Source organism: Nyctereutes procyonoides, unplaced genomic scaffold (assembly GCF_905146905.1).
Source record: "Nyctereutes procyonoides isolate TBG_1078 unplaced genomic scaffold, NYPRO_anot_genome, whole genome shotgun sequence".
Taxonomy (NCBI): Eukaryota; Metazoa; Chordata; class Mammalia; order Carnivora; family Canidae; genus Nyctereutes; species Nyctereutes procyonoides.
In genome coordinates, this window is record NW_026575044.1 from 47,877,613 (window position 1) to 47,894,353 (window position 16,741).

Sequence of the window (16,741 nt, forward strand, 5' to 3'; positions counted from 1 at the left end):
TAGAGGAGACGGCGATTCCAGCTCGGGCGCGTCACGAGGATCGAATGAAACAACGCATGGGGGGCCGGACGGCGCCTGGCTCCCCGCCGCAACCACAAACGCGAGTCCCCTCGCGGGCCCCGAGCCGGGCGAGCTGCTTCCCCGTTTCCGCGGCGGCGCCTCCTTCCCGAGCTCCGGAGGCCGCGGGGCTGCCAACTGTGGAGCGGCGCGCCCGTCCGGACGTGGCCGCCCCGCCGCCTCGGGCACCAGCCGACCCCTCGAGGAGCGTGGGCACTGCGGACACAGCAGAGAGGCGACGGCGGGCGGGGGTGGCACCTCGCCGCGCGCACCCCCCGTCTCGCCCGCCCCCGGCGTCCCGCCCGCGGCGCCCCCGCTGCGGCCTCCCCTCCGCGGCCCTGCGCGCCGCCCCCGGAGCCTCGGAGGCCGGCAGGGTGCCCGCGCCAAGGCCCGGGGGCCGCGGCCGCGCGCGAGCCCGGGGAGCGCAGGCCCCGCCCCACCGCGGCGCCGGCGGGCGGGAGGCGGGACCTGCGCGCGGCGGGGCCCGGGAGGCGGGAGGCGGGAGGCGGGACCTGCGCGCGGCGGGGCCCGGGAGGCGGGAGGCGGGAGGCGGGAGGCGGGACCTGCGCGCGGCGGGGCCCGGGAGGCGGGGCGCGGGGCGCGGGGCGCGGGAGGCGGGGCGCGGGAGGCGGGGAGCGCGCGTGCAGTTCGTCTCCGCGCGGCCACCGGGCGGGCGGGCGGGCGCTGCCGGGAGCCGGGCGGCCGTGGGCGGGGAGCGCGCCGCCGGCGGCCGGGTGCGGAGTCCGGGGGATGCGAGCGGCGGGGAGCCGCCGCGCCGCTGACCGGGTGAAGGCGAGCGGCGGCGACCTCAGCGAGGGGAGAGCCGGGCGACGGCGGCGGCCAGCCCCGCGGGGATCCGGGGCGCCGGGGGTGCGCGGGGCACGGCGGCGGCGCGGGAGCGCGGGGCGCAGACCGGGCGGGGCCGGGGGACAGTGATGAGCGGGCGCGCGGGGAGGCTGCACGCCGCCGCCGCCGCCGCCCGGAGCATCTGCCGGCACAGCTGCCGCTCGCGGCCCGGGACCCGGCCATGGAGACGCTGAACGGCCTCGCGGGCGGTGGCGCCCCGGACGCGAAGCCGCTGCCGCCCGGGCAGCACCACCGCCACCACCACCTCCACCCGCTGGCCGAGCGTCGGCGGCTGCACCGCGCGCCGTCGCCCGCCAGACCCTTCCTCAAGGACCTGCACGGCCGGACCCCCGCGCCCGGCCCGGCCCCGGCCGCCCCCTCCTCGGGTCGAGCCCCGGCGCCCGCCGCCCCGCGCACGCCCAGCCTCGCGGGCAAAGCACCGCCCTCGCCGGGCGCCCCGGCCGCGCCCGGCCGCCCCTCTCGGCGCAGCGGCGGCGCCCCGGGCGCGAAGGACAAGCCGCCGCCGGGCGCCGGGGCCAGGGCAGCGGGCGGCGCCAAGGCCGCCCCGGGCCTCAGGAGGGCGGCGCGCACGGCGCCCGCGGACCTGCTGCCCCGGGCGGGGAGGCCGCCGCCGCCGCCGCCGCCCGGGACCGAGCCGCCGTCCGCCGCTGCCAAGGGCCGCAGAGCCAGACGCGGCTCCGGCGCGCCCCCCGCCCGGGCCCCCGGGCCCCCGGCCCCCGCCGCCCCGACCCCCGCCGCGACCCTCGCCGCGACCTCCTCGGCCGGCCCCCCGGCTCCCGGGCCGCGCATCAGCCACACCGACAGCAGCTCCGACCTCTCCGACTGCCCCTCCGAGCCCCTGTCCGACGAGCAACGCCTGCCCCCCGCCGCCAGTAGCGACGCCGAGTCCGGCACCGGCTCCAGCGACCGGGAACCGCCGCGGGGCGCCCCCACGACGAAGCCCGCGGCGCCGCCCGAGCCCCCCGCGCTCCTCGCCGCGCCCCCCGCCCCCGGCGCCTGCCCCGGGGGTCGCAGCAGCCCGGGATCGGCCGTGGCGGAGGATGCCGGGGGGCGCGCGCCGCTGGAGCCGGCAGGCCCCGGGACGCCCAGGGATCCCGGCCCGGGCGAGCAGACCCGACTGGTGCCGGCGGCGGTGGAGGAGGAGCTGCTGCGGGAGATGGAGGAGCTGCGCTCCGAGAACGACTATCTCAAGGTGAGCAGCAGCGGGCCCCGCCGCGGGTGTCCGGGGCGGCCCCTGAGGCCCGGGCGCTGGCGGGGACCCGCGAGCCCGGCCTGCCCGGCCTCCCCGGCCCCGACGCGCACGCTCTCCCCCTTCTGCCCTTCACTCTCCCGCGCCCGCACACAGGGGCTTTGGGAACTTAGAGCTAAAACTTCTGGAAGGAGCAGCGAGACCTGTGGGTCTGGCCAGGTTCTCACCCCACTTGGCTTCTCTTGTTTCTTGAGTCTCGCTGCTGCCTGCTGACGCCTTCGCCTCCGTAGATGTGCTGGGGGAGAGGGTCACAGCTGACACCCCCACCCCTCGCCCCTGGGGTCGGGCCGCCCCTAGCCGAGGAGCTCTGCTCCGGGCCTAGTGCAGGTGTGTGCAGTTCGCAGCCTGCTCTGGCGAGGCGGCGGATGTGCCAGATGCTTTTCCTGCAGTTAAAGAAGTGAGGCCCCCTCTGCTTCTCTAGGTGGGGCGGGGGAGGGGGAGCTCCCTGTTTTTGGTGATAAAACTTAAGTTCAAGGGTCCCATGAGTGTGTCCCGGGTTGAGGGGCAAGGGGTTGGCTGGTTGTCCAGCCAGTCGCCAGTCCTTTGTGGGCGACCATAAGCCCGTTTTTCGTGTCGGAAGAGGCCACTTGATTGCCCTTGCACGCCAGCACTTTCGAGGGAATTGCAACCTCTGCTGCTTTGTCTGAGTATTTTTCACGAGGTCTTGCTATTAAGGGCCTCTTGGTCTTGTTAGCTTTGGGGCACTCAATCCTACTTCCATTTATTCCTCCCAGGAGGAGGGCAGCTTGGGCCTGCAGAACAGAGGACTTAGTGTTGGGGTCACGACAATTTGAAGTGACTCGAGACAAAATAAGGGGGATTGGTTTGGGGGCAATTACTTTATTATAGTCTTCAAGTTAGTAAATAACTACAGCGGTATAAATCTTTTCATGCTTCTGTTAAGACTCTAATATGGATCTCGTCCTATACCAGTGGATGGCGCTCCTTTATCTGGGTTATCTGATTCGTACTTTTTCTAAGCAAATGTTGGACCTACCCAAATGAGGCCCAGTTTTTGGCCAGCGGGACCAAGGGCATGGGCTTTTAAGGTGGTTAAGTGTGCCGTTCAGGCTGACATTAGAAATAGGCTCACTGCTGAGTTTTCTAAACCTAAATCTTTTTTTTTTTTTTTTTTTTGCTGCAAAAAGCTTTATTGTCTCCATTTGGTCCACGTTTTGGGAAAGGGCTCCAGAATGTCTAAACCTAAATCTTGAATCAGGAGCTGTTCTCCCCAACTGACAGCCCAGTAGCTGTTTTGCCTGCAAAGAGGTAGCAGTGAGGCAGAGGAGAGGTGAGAACATAGTAGGAGTTTGGAGTAAGATGTTTCAAGTATTACATTTGCCTGTGTCACCCACTCTTGTGTAATAGACACCAGAGTGATTTTCCGAGGTGCTGAAGAGATAGGGCAGTGAAGTCGAATGTGACTCCATCTTGAAACCAGCACTTTTGTAAATTTTCAACAAATGTAAACCCCCTAAGGGCAAGAAAGATGCTCTTGTTGGGTTATATAACTGCAGCTCTTAGCATGATCCCTGACCCACAGTGTTTCTGATTAAATGATGTTTATCCAAATCGTGATCTGACCTGCTAAGCAACAGGAAATTGAGGGTTCTGTAAGAGAAAAGCTGTTTCTCGTTGCATCTTTGATCTAAGGTAGGCAGCTCGACGGTCATTTCAGAGTTCATTGCTGGGTGACTGTTTATTTGCTTTATCCTTCACGTTGGTAGATTCTCAGGGAATGAGCTAGGTGTCTGATCCTGGAGTCTGAGCTGGTATATTTGATATTTCAGTGAGTCTTCACAACAACATAGGGTGTACTTGTCAGATTTATCAGAACCCCAATTTCGCAGACAAGGATGCTGGAAACCCGGAACATTTAACTGACTAACCCAAGGCCATATAGCTAGTAGGAGGTGCAGCTTCTCTTTTTCCTGCTCCAGAACCTTTGCCTTTTTCCCTGCACCAGGCTGCATCCCTGTTCCCAGCAAGGCTGATTTTCTCACTGTAGCTGGCTTGCTTTAGTGTTGTTATGAGCTTGAAATGTTCCCACTGTTGAGCTCTCCTAGGGGACCTCTTTTCATTTTAGGTGAAAGGGCCATAATGAACACCTCTCCACTAGCCTGTGTACAGATGGGCATATAAATCCCACTGACAAGGTTTAATTTGTGGGAAACATTCAGTTGCTGGTTCCTGGAGAGAAAGTGTCACGGCCCACCGTTCACTCTGCCTGAGTGTATCTCCCGGCCTTCCCTCCTGACAGCAGGAGAGAGAAGTAGATAGAGGAGCTCTGAAGGGAGCTTCTGAAGGAAATCAGAAGTCCACATGCAAATATAGATGTGAGTTAATGTGTTTGGTTATTCAGGAGCTTAAGTTCCAGGAGTTCAATTTGGGCAAAAAAAAACCACAAGAGTCCTGGTAGACTAAAGGTCAGTGAGTGTGCCCACTTGTGCAGAATGGGCCTGTGATCATAAGTGGCCCCAAGGGGCAGGGGTGGGAGGTATGCGTTGGCACGGGGTGTTTAGAGCACCTTAGAAATCGGAGCTTCTCTTTCTGTTGCCCTTGTTGCTCGCTGGTACTTTTTTCTCATGGTAGACAAAAGTGCATCCTTGACCTACTGCTGTCTTAGGGAACGTCGCACAGAACTCTCTGATTAGACGAAGCATCCCTCTATTCAGATGCTACCTAACAAGAGGAGGCGCGGCCCAGAAATTTTACTCTGGTATATTCTGGAGGATTGTGACCATGTTAAGTATCCCATTCTTTCCGAAGTCAGTTTTGTCACCATTAACTGTACAAAACTGTCATACTTCCCGAGCTAGGATTACCAAAGAGTGATCAAGCAGATACAGAAGGTCTGCAGAACCATAGGGGGATGTCTTATGTGATCAGGAAATTCAAGTGGAGTTGTCTTGGTTTTTAGCCAGCCTGCTGTATTTTTTAAAATAGATGTCAAGAGAGAAGTACGTACGTTGGGCTGTGCTATGTGGAGCTGTATGGGACATCCCGGACTCTGCTTCCTCTTCCTCTTCTACCTTCATCAAAGGCCATCAAGGAGGCTAGATGAAAAATGCGCCATTATTCACCCCCCAGGTGGCTGGCTTTTTGCACAAAAGCACAGTCAGAAAAGCAGTCTTGTCCCTTTACCCCCGATGAACTTACATATGTTTGGAAGTCTTCAGAGATAAGGTGAGCAGTTGAGTTCAGTTGTCTGGAGGCCTTTGCTTCTATTTCAGAGGGAACCCAAGCATGTTTCTCTCTGACGAGAACATCCACAAAATGTTGCTGGTGTATTCGCTGCCTTCCTGTCTGCCTGCCACCACCGTGTTTTGCTCGAGTGCTCTGAGACAATCAGAACCGTCTTAGTGCTCATCATGAACATATTAATTATGTTCTCTTTCCATGGGCTTTTCGGGAGGATTTAATCACTTTGAGTTTATTGGCCTATTTTGAAAATGCTCTTCGAGTTACTGGTGATGTGTCCAAATAGTGTTCTCCAAAGCGCCAATGTCCTACAGGATGGGCACCGGTTGATGTGGCGAAGGGCTGCTTTTTTTTTTTCTCCCTGCTTTCTCAGTGATTTCATAAGAATTATTTTTGTTTATTTTTTAAAAGATTTTATTTATTTATTAGAGACAGAGACAGAGAGAGAGAGGCAGAGACACAGGCAGAGGGAGAAGCAGGCTCTGTGCAGGGAGCCTGACGTGGGACTCGATCCTGGGTCTCCAGGATCACGCCCTGGGCTGAAGGCGGCGCTAAACCGCTAAGCCACCAGGGCTGCCTAAGAATTATTTTTGTTTAAGACAATAAAGTCACTGCTAGGTACTAGGACATCCGATCATTAGAGAGGAGTGATTTCCCAAGGGAGGTTATTGGCAGGGTCATTTGAGGTTTTATAGGTTGCAGTGCATCACCACTGATCCAACCTTACCATCCTGTCTCTCACTGAGTAGGCTTTTGAGTTTCAAGCTCTGAAATGGTTCTGTTAAATTTGGCTCTTTGGATTCCAGGTGCTCGGCGTGGCCTGGAGTGGACACTCTGAGCCAGAGTAAACAGTTCTGAACAGCTCAAGTGTTGAGCTCCTCCTCCCCCTTTCTTTTAGAAGGGTTAAAGTGGACAGTGGTCCTATTCTTTCCTGACATTCCACTTTCCACACCCATTCTTTATTCAGCCTGCGAAAGAGCGGCTCTAATCATCTTAGGTGACAAGATAATGTAGACCAGGGCAAACAGAGCCCATCAGCTGCTGGGTGAACTGTCACTTGGTAAACAATGGTAGCGGTCCCCATGCCTTCTTAGCTACAGCTGGGACTGCGCAGAGAACATTTTCATTGTCCAGAGGGAAATGAGGTGGATTATTTGTATATTATGACAGACGATCGTTTCTGTCTGCAACTCCCAGAAGATGGAATTATTGCAGGCATAGTCAGATGACTGCTCCCCTGTCCAAATTGGGGTCTGTTTAAAGAAGGGTTATTAAGATATTAATGTGGAACTAGTTATTGATCTCAAATTGCTTAAAGGAGATGATTTGAATAAAACTATCAGTACGATCAAGAGTTTGCATCCCTTAATTTAAGATACTGTGGACTTAGTTTTTATTTTTTTGTGTGTGGGTAAAACTGTTTTCATTGAAATGCTCCATTTTAATCTTGGTTTACTGTAGTGCACACATGGTACCTCATTATTTCTGTAATTTGGTGTATATATAATAAGGCTCCATCTGATATCTGCAGGCAAAGGGGAGTAGTTGGGGAGCTTCACACTACCTCAAGATTTCATTTTATATATGAAATTTGAAAAATAGATTTAATTAAAACTAAATTAGCTTTTCAATGAGGTAATGATCGAACAGTGAAGTACACAGCAAACCTGATGTTAATACTTTATAAAACTGTTGATTAAGGGCAAGTTTTTTCTTAGTTTCTGTGTATAAAAAAAAAAACCCAGCAATTTTCTACTTTTACTTACTATGTTTAAATTATATTTGCTAGAAACATATGTTCTGCTTGATTTGGTTTTCTTAAACATTTAAATGCCAGACATTTTTAAGGTTCTTTAATACAACGTGTTCTAAATTAGAGTGTGCTGTCAGAAAATTAATGTAATGGTAGCTTGAAAATCACTATCCTTCGTGACCCTAATCCGAATAATCACAGTTTTTGCTTTTCAAATGTCTGCTGCCAGCTTATGTGGTTTATAATTTTCTTTTCTTGTAACTTCTTTTCACTGAACCTGAAAACTGCTTTTTTTTTCAAGGCTCTATGAAAAAAGTTGGAACACTGGCCTTGGTCTCATCTCTGTACCAGACTAGTGTCTGAAAAGCCATTTAAATGTTTAGAGTCTCAATTTCTGCATTTAAAAAATGGGGGTATTAATACCTTTGCTGCACAGTGCAGTGTTTTTCTGAGGGCCCATTGAGATCATGGGCCCTCAGGAAATGTTATCGAGATCTAAAAGTGTTAACTTGCTTCATTATTGTCACACCTATGGTGGGCTTTTAAAATCATGATTTAAGGCTTACTATTGTTTCATTTTTCCTGGTTGTTGCAAATAATTTATAGTATTCACTGAAAAGAGCATGTGGTTTTGCAGTCTAGCTTCTGTTTATTAGCTATGAGGCTTTGGACATGTTCACCAGCGTGGATTTGCTCTCCTTGTCCATGAAATGGATAATATGTTCCTGGCAGGGTGAGAATAGGGTGAGTAATGAAGGTAAAGTGTTGAATGAAAAAGATGTCTTCTGTTCTACAGATTTAGATAAAATATCAGTTATAAAAGCCATGATTCCAATACATGTAATTATGGTCTCTCCCTACTTTTCCTTTCAGTGCAACTAATGTTGGTGATTATTTAGGCCAAAAACGTTAGCTGTTTACATCTGGCCTACTGAATGATTTAGGGGTGCAGGTTCACCTAGCCCTTGTATACTCTTTTTTCTTAGCCTGCAGTGATTGTTTACATATATATAGAACACATCCAGCATTTGATATTCAGGTCGATGAGGGTCCTCCTGGTACAAAATCTGAAAGCTAGAGAACAGCTTTATACCTGAAAGTTGCATCTTATGTTTTCTTATGGCTGTTTTGCACTTTAAAAACTTTGTTTGAGTAACAGGTAATTCCAGGCATTAATGGCTTTGGCTTTTATAGATATGCTTTCTAGAAGGAAAAGCAATCACAGACGATTCCTTCCATGAACAGAATGGCCACAGTTACTGTATATTTATATGTATACATATACACATCATGATCATTGCTTGTATTGAACTATTTATTAGTTATGCAATAAAACAATTACCTTTTAACTGTACTCTGACACAAGCATAGAGAATAGGCTCTCTCTGAAAGTCAGCCCATCACATACAATGGGTAGAACCCAAGGGAAACTTGACCTTAATTTTGAAGATTCAGGACTAATTACATAATCTTCACCAGAAGGTTGACATCCACAAGGCCTGTGTTAAAGCTTGCAGTCTGTAGTTAGTTGGTCTCCTCCAGCATGGGTTGGGTCAGGAGCGTGGCTCCACACAGCAGCATCACGACCTCAGTGTAGGGATCAGCCTGCCAACTCACTCTTTGCTGGACATTGGCAAAGACTTTCCTGAAAGAGCTGTGTCTTCCCGTTCCCTGAAGAGGCCCCAGCCTGTCCACCCTGTTTACATATGTTCACCTGACTGGCTTCCAGGCTTGGTCCATGAATTCCCAGGCCCAGGGAGCTGTCCTCCTAGGGGACAAGATGTGTAGGAAGAGATCTCTGTGAAGGAAAACAGAAACGAAACAAAAGTTGCTTATACTTCACGACACTTTTCAATGTTAAAATTTCCTTTTTTTTTTCTTAAGACACACTAGAACATCTTAGATTTTTAATGAGGTTATGATTGCTGCTATAGAATTTTGTAAGAGCACCGAGAAGCTGAGAAAAACCATCTTAGTAATTTTATTGATTTACCGCTTTCTTCTTTAACATCCATTCCTCTCGGCAGTCTGTTCAGACAGGCTCCATTTGGAGTCATGGTCAGTGAGTAGGCCATTGTCTTGGTTAGGGTAATGTGGACAGGTTGGGGAGAAGCCTACAGGCGGGGGTTTGGGGGAATGAGATGCAACACACCTGGGCTCTTTCCAACAGACCATTGCATATGGTTGTGGTTGGCTAGGTAACGGTCTTGACCCCGTTTGTGCCAAGTTGTATTTTTCCATTCCCAATTTATTTTGGTATACTTAAACTTTTCCGGGATAAACTGTTCCTCAGGAGATTCCCTTCTGGTCAATTTCTTATCTACCTGAGGCTTTGATGTTGGGAAGCTCTCATTCTTTATTATAAGTAAATCCCTGCTTTTAGGAACAAATGCAGGATTAATGAGAGTGGAGAGAATAGTAACAAACAACAGCAGGACACGAGCTGACAACTGAGGGTGTCCACATCATGGAGAGTTTTCTTCTTGACCCTCAAAGTTAATTCAACAAAACAAATAGGAATGACTGAGTGTATCCGAGTCTGGAGGCATTTAAATCTTCAATTATCAGACTAATAAAAAAAATTCCTAGAATGCTTTCTTAATCTCCCACCTTCCAAATTATTCCTCGTTAAAATCTTCTGTAATACTTCAATGGAATTTCTGTCTTGCACATTGCAGCTACATCTGTGGGTTTGGGAAGAATTTTTTGTAATTAGGTTATAAGACTGGAACAAAACAAAGGTGCATTTGCGTTCAATTTTGGCCATCTTTACGAGTTGGTCTTTGTAGGTCCTACCTGATGTTCATGTGTTGAGGGCCTGCTGTTTAGCTCACCCCACTTGGGGTGCTGGGAACGGGGAGGAGCAGCCAGTCAAGGGGTCTGCCCTCACGGAGCTTACATTTCAGCATGGGCACCCAGACAGGAATAGGAAGAGGCACAAGTAACTAGTAGCTGGGGATGCAAGGTGGGAAGAACACAGAGCAAGGCAAGAAGGATTAGAGACGGGGTGTGGCGGGGTGGGGGTGGGTTGGGGGATGGGTGGTCAGGAAGGTACTGTTTGTGTGTACCTTCCAGATGATGCGACAATGAGCTCTGTAATAACTGGGGAGGAACATTTTAAGGAGAGGGTAGAACAGGTGGGAGGGCCCTAACAGTCCAGACCCTGCAAGACCAGCAGTGTGGCAGGGAAGGAAGGGGCAGCTCAGAGACCATGGGGAATGCTTTGAAGAATTTTCTCAGTGTGATGGGAAGGTTTGAGGGGTAAGATTTGAGTAACATAGTCAGGAATAACTCTGGGTGGGGAATTGGCTAAAGGGGAAGCAGGGAGCCCCACATGACTCGCCTGTGTGTGAGCTGCTCCCTTGGGAGGGTTGAAGGCAGGTGCTAGCTGGGGTCTGCAGCCACTGGGGAGTGAGTGCCCTGCAGGTATGCTGCTGTTGGGTGACAGCGCTGGAGTGGCTGTGGAATGGGAGCAAAGGAACAGGGCAAGGAACAAGTCCTGGGTTTCTTCTGCACCCACAGTGTCTTCATACTGGTGCCAGAGCAAAGCGGAGATGGGAAATAAAGGCCAAGTGAGTGGAAAAAAACCAAATCCAGTGTATATTTGACATAATGCAAAAGTTATATCTTTGGAATTGTGAGTCACATAGTCAGTGATGAGACTTGCGTGGTGGAGCAGAGTTTTAGGGACATTTGTAGGTATGTTATAATTCCAGGGCAGTTCAGTTGTGATCCCACTAAAGTTTATAGCCTTTGAAGGTGAGGCTCTGTCCAGCTCCTCTAAGTACCTAGATTGTGGCCTAGAGATAAGGTTCAGGTCATGTTGGTTTGAATCTAAAGGTTTAGTTGTCTGCAGAGTTGATTTCATTTATGATTCAGATTATGTAAGAAAATATTGGGAATGGAATAAATGCTGGCAGTTTGCAATGAATAATCCATCCTGATTTTTAGTTTCTGAATCCATGAGATTTGAACAGACATCTGATGATACTATCTCATGTGACCATTTCCAGAGGTCCCTGTATCCTGTCTCACAGGTGTGGCCATAAGCCAATGGGTAAGTGCACAGGTAGTTAATGTTTAGTATTGCAGAGGAGGGGTGGATGGGAGATGCCATCCTTTTCCTGGTGGACATGGCTTATAAACCTGCTCTGTCTGGCTTGTGTAGGATGAATTGGATGAACTCCGTGCTGAAATGGAAGAGATGAGAGACAGTTACTTAGAGGAAGATGTTTACCAGCTGCAGGAGCTTCGGCGAGAGCTGGACCGTGCTCATAAAAACTGCCGAATCCTGCAGTACCGCCTCAGGAAAGCTGAGCAGAAGAGCCTGAAAGTGGCTGAGACTGGTCAGGTGGATGGTGAGCTCATCCGGAGTCTAGAGCAGGATTTAAAGGTGGGTGAGTGGGGCTGATGGGGCCTTCATTCCCAGAAGGGGCTTCTGGGTGGAGGGAAGGGAGGGCAGGATTGCAGGTCTGAGACTGGCAGCCCTTCGGACCCACTTAAACACAGTTCTTTCATTCTGGTAGCAGTTCTCTCTCTCTCTCTCTCAACAGATTTCAGCATGCACAGTCTTCATTCACCTTATGGTTTATAGGATAGGTATAGTCATATGGCTTTGACAGCCCAAGATTTAAACCTGTCATTTGAACTGGAATCTTAAAACCTAAGGAAAAGAAATCATAGTAAAGGACCTACAATTAAAAAAAAAAAGAATTGATATTTGCCACTTCATCTGACAGTTATATAGAATGGTATAGAAGCACTTTCTAAAGATCTGGAATATTTAAAAAAATCTATTATCAGTTCAATGATAGTCAAAGACCACCTTTATGGTTGACTATAATCACTTAATCTTTTCATTGTTACTTAAGTTTCTAGAATGCAGAAAATCTGAAATGACCATAACCCAAGGGTAGTAGAGTTTGATTTAACTGAAAGAGAAATAGGATGAAGCTAATTGTCTAAGGTGTTTTGGAAAACCACTGGCAGAAATGCGAATGAGGTGAAGAAATTGCAGATATTATACCATTTTCTCTCTTCATGGGTAGCATGGCTTCTCTCATGCCCCAATTATCAAATCATTTATCAAGAGATGAATTATGCATAATGTCCTCCTTATTATAGGAGTACTTATGAACTCTCATTTTGCCTTTCATTATGATAACAGGAAAAGAATCTTTGTAATTCTATCAAATCTATAAACCACTCACAAAATGTCATTCAGTGGAATGTAAGGGTGATTTATATTTCTCTTGCAAAATCTCTTGCCTTGTTTCCTTTTAGAAGGTAAAAATGTTTAACTGCTTTGACATTCAGATATTTTACCACAGTAGACAATTGAAAACTTGACTATGTTATTTTACAGGATTGTTTTGTTTTTTTTCAGCAGGTACCTTTAGTATTGCCTTAGGGAACAGAAATGTTGATTGATTAATTGATTGTTATTGTTATTTCTAATTTATCATTAAAGCATGTGTGCGTGAGCGGAATTGGCATTCTTGTTGGCATTCTATAAGGAGGTAGGGAAAAAAAAAAAAAAAGGAGGTAGGGCTAGGGGCAGTAGCCTTTTATTCCAGATAAAGGTAAAGGTCATATTCTCACTCCTAATGTGAATTTCATGTTTGAAACTAACACCCTAAAAAAAAAAAAAAGGAAAGAAACAAGAAACTAACACCCTCCTTCTTTAAAGATAGGCTTGTTAATATTGCCAGGGTCTTTGCCCTTTACTGTGATCTCCTATCACTTAATGATTCTGCCTCTGCTTCACCTTCTAATGATGATCTCTCTTGGTCATTACAGGTAGCCAAAGATGTATCTGTCAGATTGCATCATGAACTTGAAACCGTGGAGGAAAAGCGTGCTAAAGCAGAGGATGAAAATGAAAGTCTCCGGCAGCAGATGATTGAAGTGGAGATATCTAAACAGGCCCTCCAAAATGAGCTGGAGAGACTGAAAGAGGTAATCCCAAAATACACGGGGATTTCTTTCCTGGGTTTAATTGTTAGGGGCTTGGAACTCCAGGAATCTCATTTGGTGAACTATGGTTTGTTTGTATGGCCCAGAAACCAAGAATGGTTTTTATATTTTTCATAGCATTGTAAAACAACAAGCATACAAATACAAACCTAAAGAAGTAAGGAAGACTATATGACAGAGACTGGATGTTGCTTGCAAAGCCTAAAATATTTGTTGTCTGACCCTCTACAGAAAAGGCGTGGTGAACCATGGTCTAAAGCTACTTTTTTTCGTTTCCCTTCAGATGAGCTGGCCATTAATTCCTCTTATTGGTCCAAATGGAGTATATTATTACTAGAATACAAAATTAAGCAGTGGCTTTTTCCTCAAATCTCCTCTTCCAATGAGCTGGAAAATATGGTTGTCTATTAAAGCTGTGTAAACAAATAATATGTGTCTTCTACCTATATCTACTTTTAGGCAATATGGTTTAAATACAGTTTTTTTTTTTTCCTTTCTATTTTAGGGAGTAAATGCATTCTAGCCAAGCAGCATAGAAAAGCATACATATATATATATACACACACACAGATATATATTTCCCTTTGCACACAGTAATGCAAATGTTGTTTTGTTGTTGACTTCCATTATAAGATTAAAGCTGAATATGTTCTTTAAAAATATCCTGCATATTGGTGGATTTAAAAACTATTGGTTAGGGCTTTACCAGCCAGCATTATTACCTGCTAATAGTCTCATTTAGTTCATTTTCCCTTTGGACAAGTCTCCTGATTCACCCAGTTATTCCTCATCCATCCAGCTGTCCACCTGCCCACACTTAACTCAGGCTCCGTACCTTGCCCTGGGAGTGCAAATGTGGATAGAGCAGTACAGGCTCTGTTCCCAAGATGCTTACAGTTCATTTGACAAATGGATAGCAAAACAAATAAATCACAGCAAAGGAGCTGGTGTTGCTACCTCTCTGTGTCACCCTCGCCCTCTCACAGCTGCTCAGGTGTCCTGCTGTTTCTCGAGGTTGGGAAGGCACAACATATTTTTTCCAGAGATCTACATCCCTGGGGTTCAGGCCCTTGCCTTCAGGTCTCTGCTGACATCTCACCTCAGCCACTGGCTCTCCACACTTACACACTGAAGTTGTCCCTGCCTCCACCCCGGCCATCCCATCCGCCTTCCCATCTGACACAGATGTTATAGATTTTGGTGAATTGCTTGTGTGTTGTCAGCAGTTGTCTGAAATTGCAGTGAGTTTTATTTCTCTGTCACCTTCATGAATGTGCCTCCAGCACTTGAGCTCTGTGGGAAAAGGGTGTGTCTGTGGAGTTCACTGTGGGGTCTCCGTTCCTAGAACAGTGCCTGGCACTTAGGCACTGTCAGGGACTCGCAGGGTGAGGGAGTGAATGAAGGGTGACAACGTGGAGCTCTGGTGACCACAGCTTACCTGGGGACTTGGTGAACTTCACAGAGGAGGAGGTAGAGTCTAAGAATGTTCTTTCATCAGGGGTAACCCTTGCTCCTTAACTTACTTGTGTACTTACCCCTGGGACTGGGGGAATTTCTTCTCCTCTTGTCAGTCTCTTACCTCTAAGAGTTGCTAGTCATTTACTCCCTTCTTTCTCCTTTGATCTAAGTTTGCTACAAGGTTTGCCATAATGGTTTCTTTTCTTAGAATTTCCAGTTTGCTCCAGACCTTGAGGATATAGAAAACATCTTAGGAGTATATTTTATAAGTTTTATATGTGTGTGTGCTTACATATAAATACTTAAATTACATATACACATAAGTAAATAAATAGTTAAAGCAAGCAAAGTTTATCTTGCACACATGGAAGTGGATTTGTGTAGGACTTGGCATCAGGTCACAAATAGCAGTTCAGGGAGAAAAATGATTACTGACATTAGAGCCAGGCAGGGGTGAGGCAAGGATTTTCAGAAGCTGTGATGTTGGCTCAGGCTGGATGTACACAGAGAAGGTGGCAGGGCCAGCCTCTCTCTTACTTTACAGGTTAAATTTACTCACAGAGATTGCTTGATTGGGATGCAACTGTATTTTACCTGCAGAACTGCAGTCAGACTTGTGAGACTGTATTTACACCAGACTTCATGGTTCTAAACAAATCCTAGAACTGACAGTAGTCTGAGGAAGGCAGATGCTGTAGACTGTGCTGGAAGCAGAGAATGATGGAACTAGGCGATCCAAGGTTCAAAGGTGGTAGAGGAGATAATTATTGGAAAGTGCCAGCTGTGGTCTTCATGAATGGATTCCTTTTACTGAAGCCAGAACAGAATGCACTATAGGCTTTGCTCTAGGGTGAGGATAAATATTTTCTCTATCTTGAGTCCAGCTCCTTATTGTTCACCTCTGAAGTTTTGTAATCGGATGAGTTGGGTTCTGGAAAAGGCACAGAGAGTTGCGCATTGCCTGCGTCTTTCAGTGACAGAAGTAGCTGCGGATGAGGGACCATGCCGTGTCCCTCTCAGCCTTGGAGGACAGTAGAACAGCACCATCTTGGTGCCTCTTCAGTTCTGGAACTGCTGCTGGGTTCATCTCTGCAGACTGTTCAGCTGCCTGGTGGACCTCTCCAAGATGGATTTCCCCTAGCACTCCAAAGAGCGTCCAGAAACAGACTTGTCACCCTCATCCCCACCTGAATCTTTCCTGTCTTTGCCATTTATGTTAATGGCGCTACGGTTCTTCAGGCTTGAGCAATGACAGATCCCATTAGCTCTCTTACTGCTCACACTGAGATGGCCTTCAGGTTCTGCTCTTCTGCTTTTTCAGTCTTGGGGGTTTTCTGTCTCACTGATACATTCTGTACCACGGATGAACTGCAAACATAGGCCAAGTAAAAAGAAGCTGGCCATAGTGCACAATTCCATTTATCAGAAGGATTCAGGATAGATAAATCCTGAGCCAGAAAACAGATTAGTAGTTTCCAGGGGCTGGGGAGAAGGGAGAGGACTGCTTCATGCGTGTGGGGTCTGTTTCTGGGGTCATGAAAAGGTTCTAAACTAGATAGAGGTGACGGCTGCACAACAATGTAAGTGTACTACATGCCACTGAGTTGCATACTGTAAGATGGTCAGTTTCTCAAATAACAATTTTTAGATTCTCTATAATCTATCTGAACTTTGACCAGTCTTCTGTCAAGTGGATATTTGAAGGCTGACTCTATGCAGTCAACACAGTAAAGGCAGGCACTATCTCTGGTCTCTCCCTTCTATTTTATCTCCAACAAACCCCCCGAATCTGACCATGTGATTCTCTGCTTAAGCAGCTGAACTTACCGGCTCCTGATTGTCTAGCTCTTTAGCATGAAGACCCTTCCTGCCAGGGGCCATCCCTGTCTCCCATCTAGTTCTCCCTCTCTACTGCCATAAACCCTGGAGTGAAATAAAAGGCAGTAGAGCAAGATGAGAAGAATCTGTGCCCTCTGGTCCCCTTTAAGTGGGTCTTAGAAAAGTCACTGTCTCCATTGATAGATAAGGTGATTAAAGAAGGTTGGCAATATGAAACTATTTGGAATTGTCCCTTTAGGTTTAGCTACCTTGCTTGCCTGTTTCCCTTGTGCATATTCACATCATGGTACACACCCAACACCCGTACACCCCTCCACTTGTGCAAGCTCAAAACATTTTTA

At 48.6% G+C, this 16,741-nt stretch overlaps 1 protein-coding gene across 11 annotated transcripts in view; it reads left to right on the forward strand.

Annotated features, from left to right (window-relative positions):
• Nucleotides 1-740: 740 nt before the first annotated feature.
• MTCL1 (microtubule crosslinking factor 1) overlaps nucleotides 741-16,741 on the forward strand; it is a 131,458-nt gene continuing 115,457 nt past the window's right edge. For 8 of the 11 annotated variants that reach the window (XR_008664224.1, XR_008664222.1, XR_008664223.1 and 5 more), the window contains exons 1-3: nucleotides 741-2,116; nucleotides 11,296-11,520; nucleotides 12,927-13,085. Coding sequence is in view for 8 of the 11 variants with exons in the window: in XM_055323585.1 (XP_055179560.1) it covers nucleotides 1,085-2,116; nucleotides 11,296-11,520; nucleotides 12,927-13,085 (1,416 nt within the window). In the remaining 3 variants the exon portion in view is untranslated. The remainder of the gene's footprint in view (nucleotides 2,117-11,295; nucleotides 11,521-12,926; nucleotides 13,086-16,741) is intronic. The other 3 variants (XM_055323589.1, XM_055323592.1, XM_055323590.1) reach the window with 1 other exon arrangement.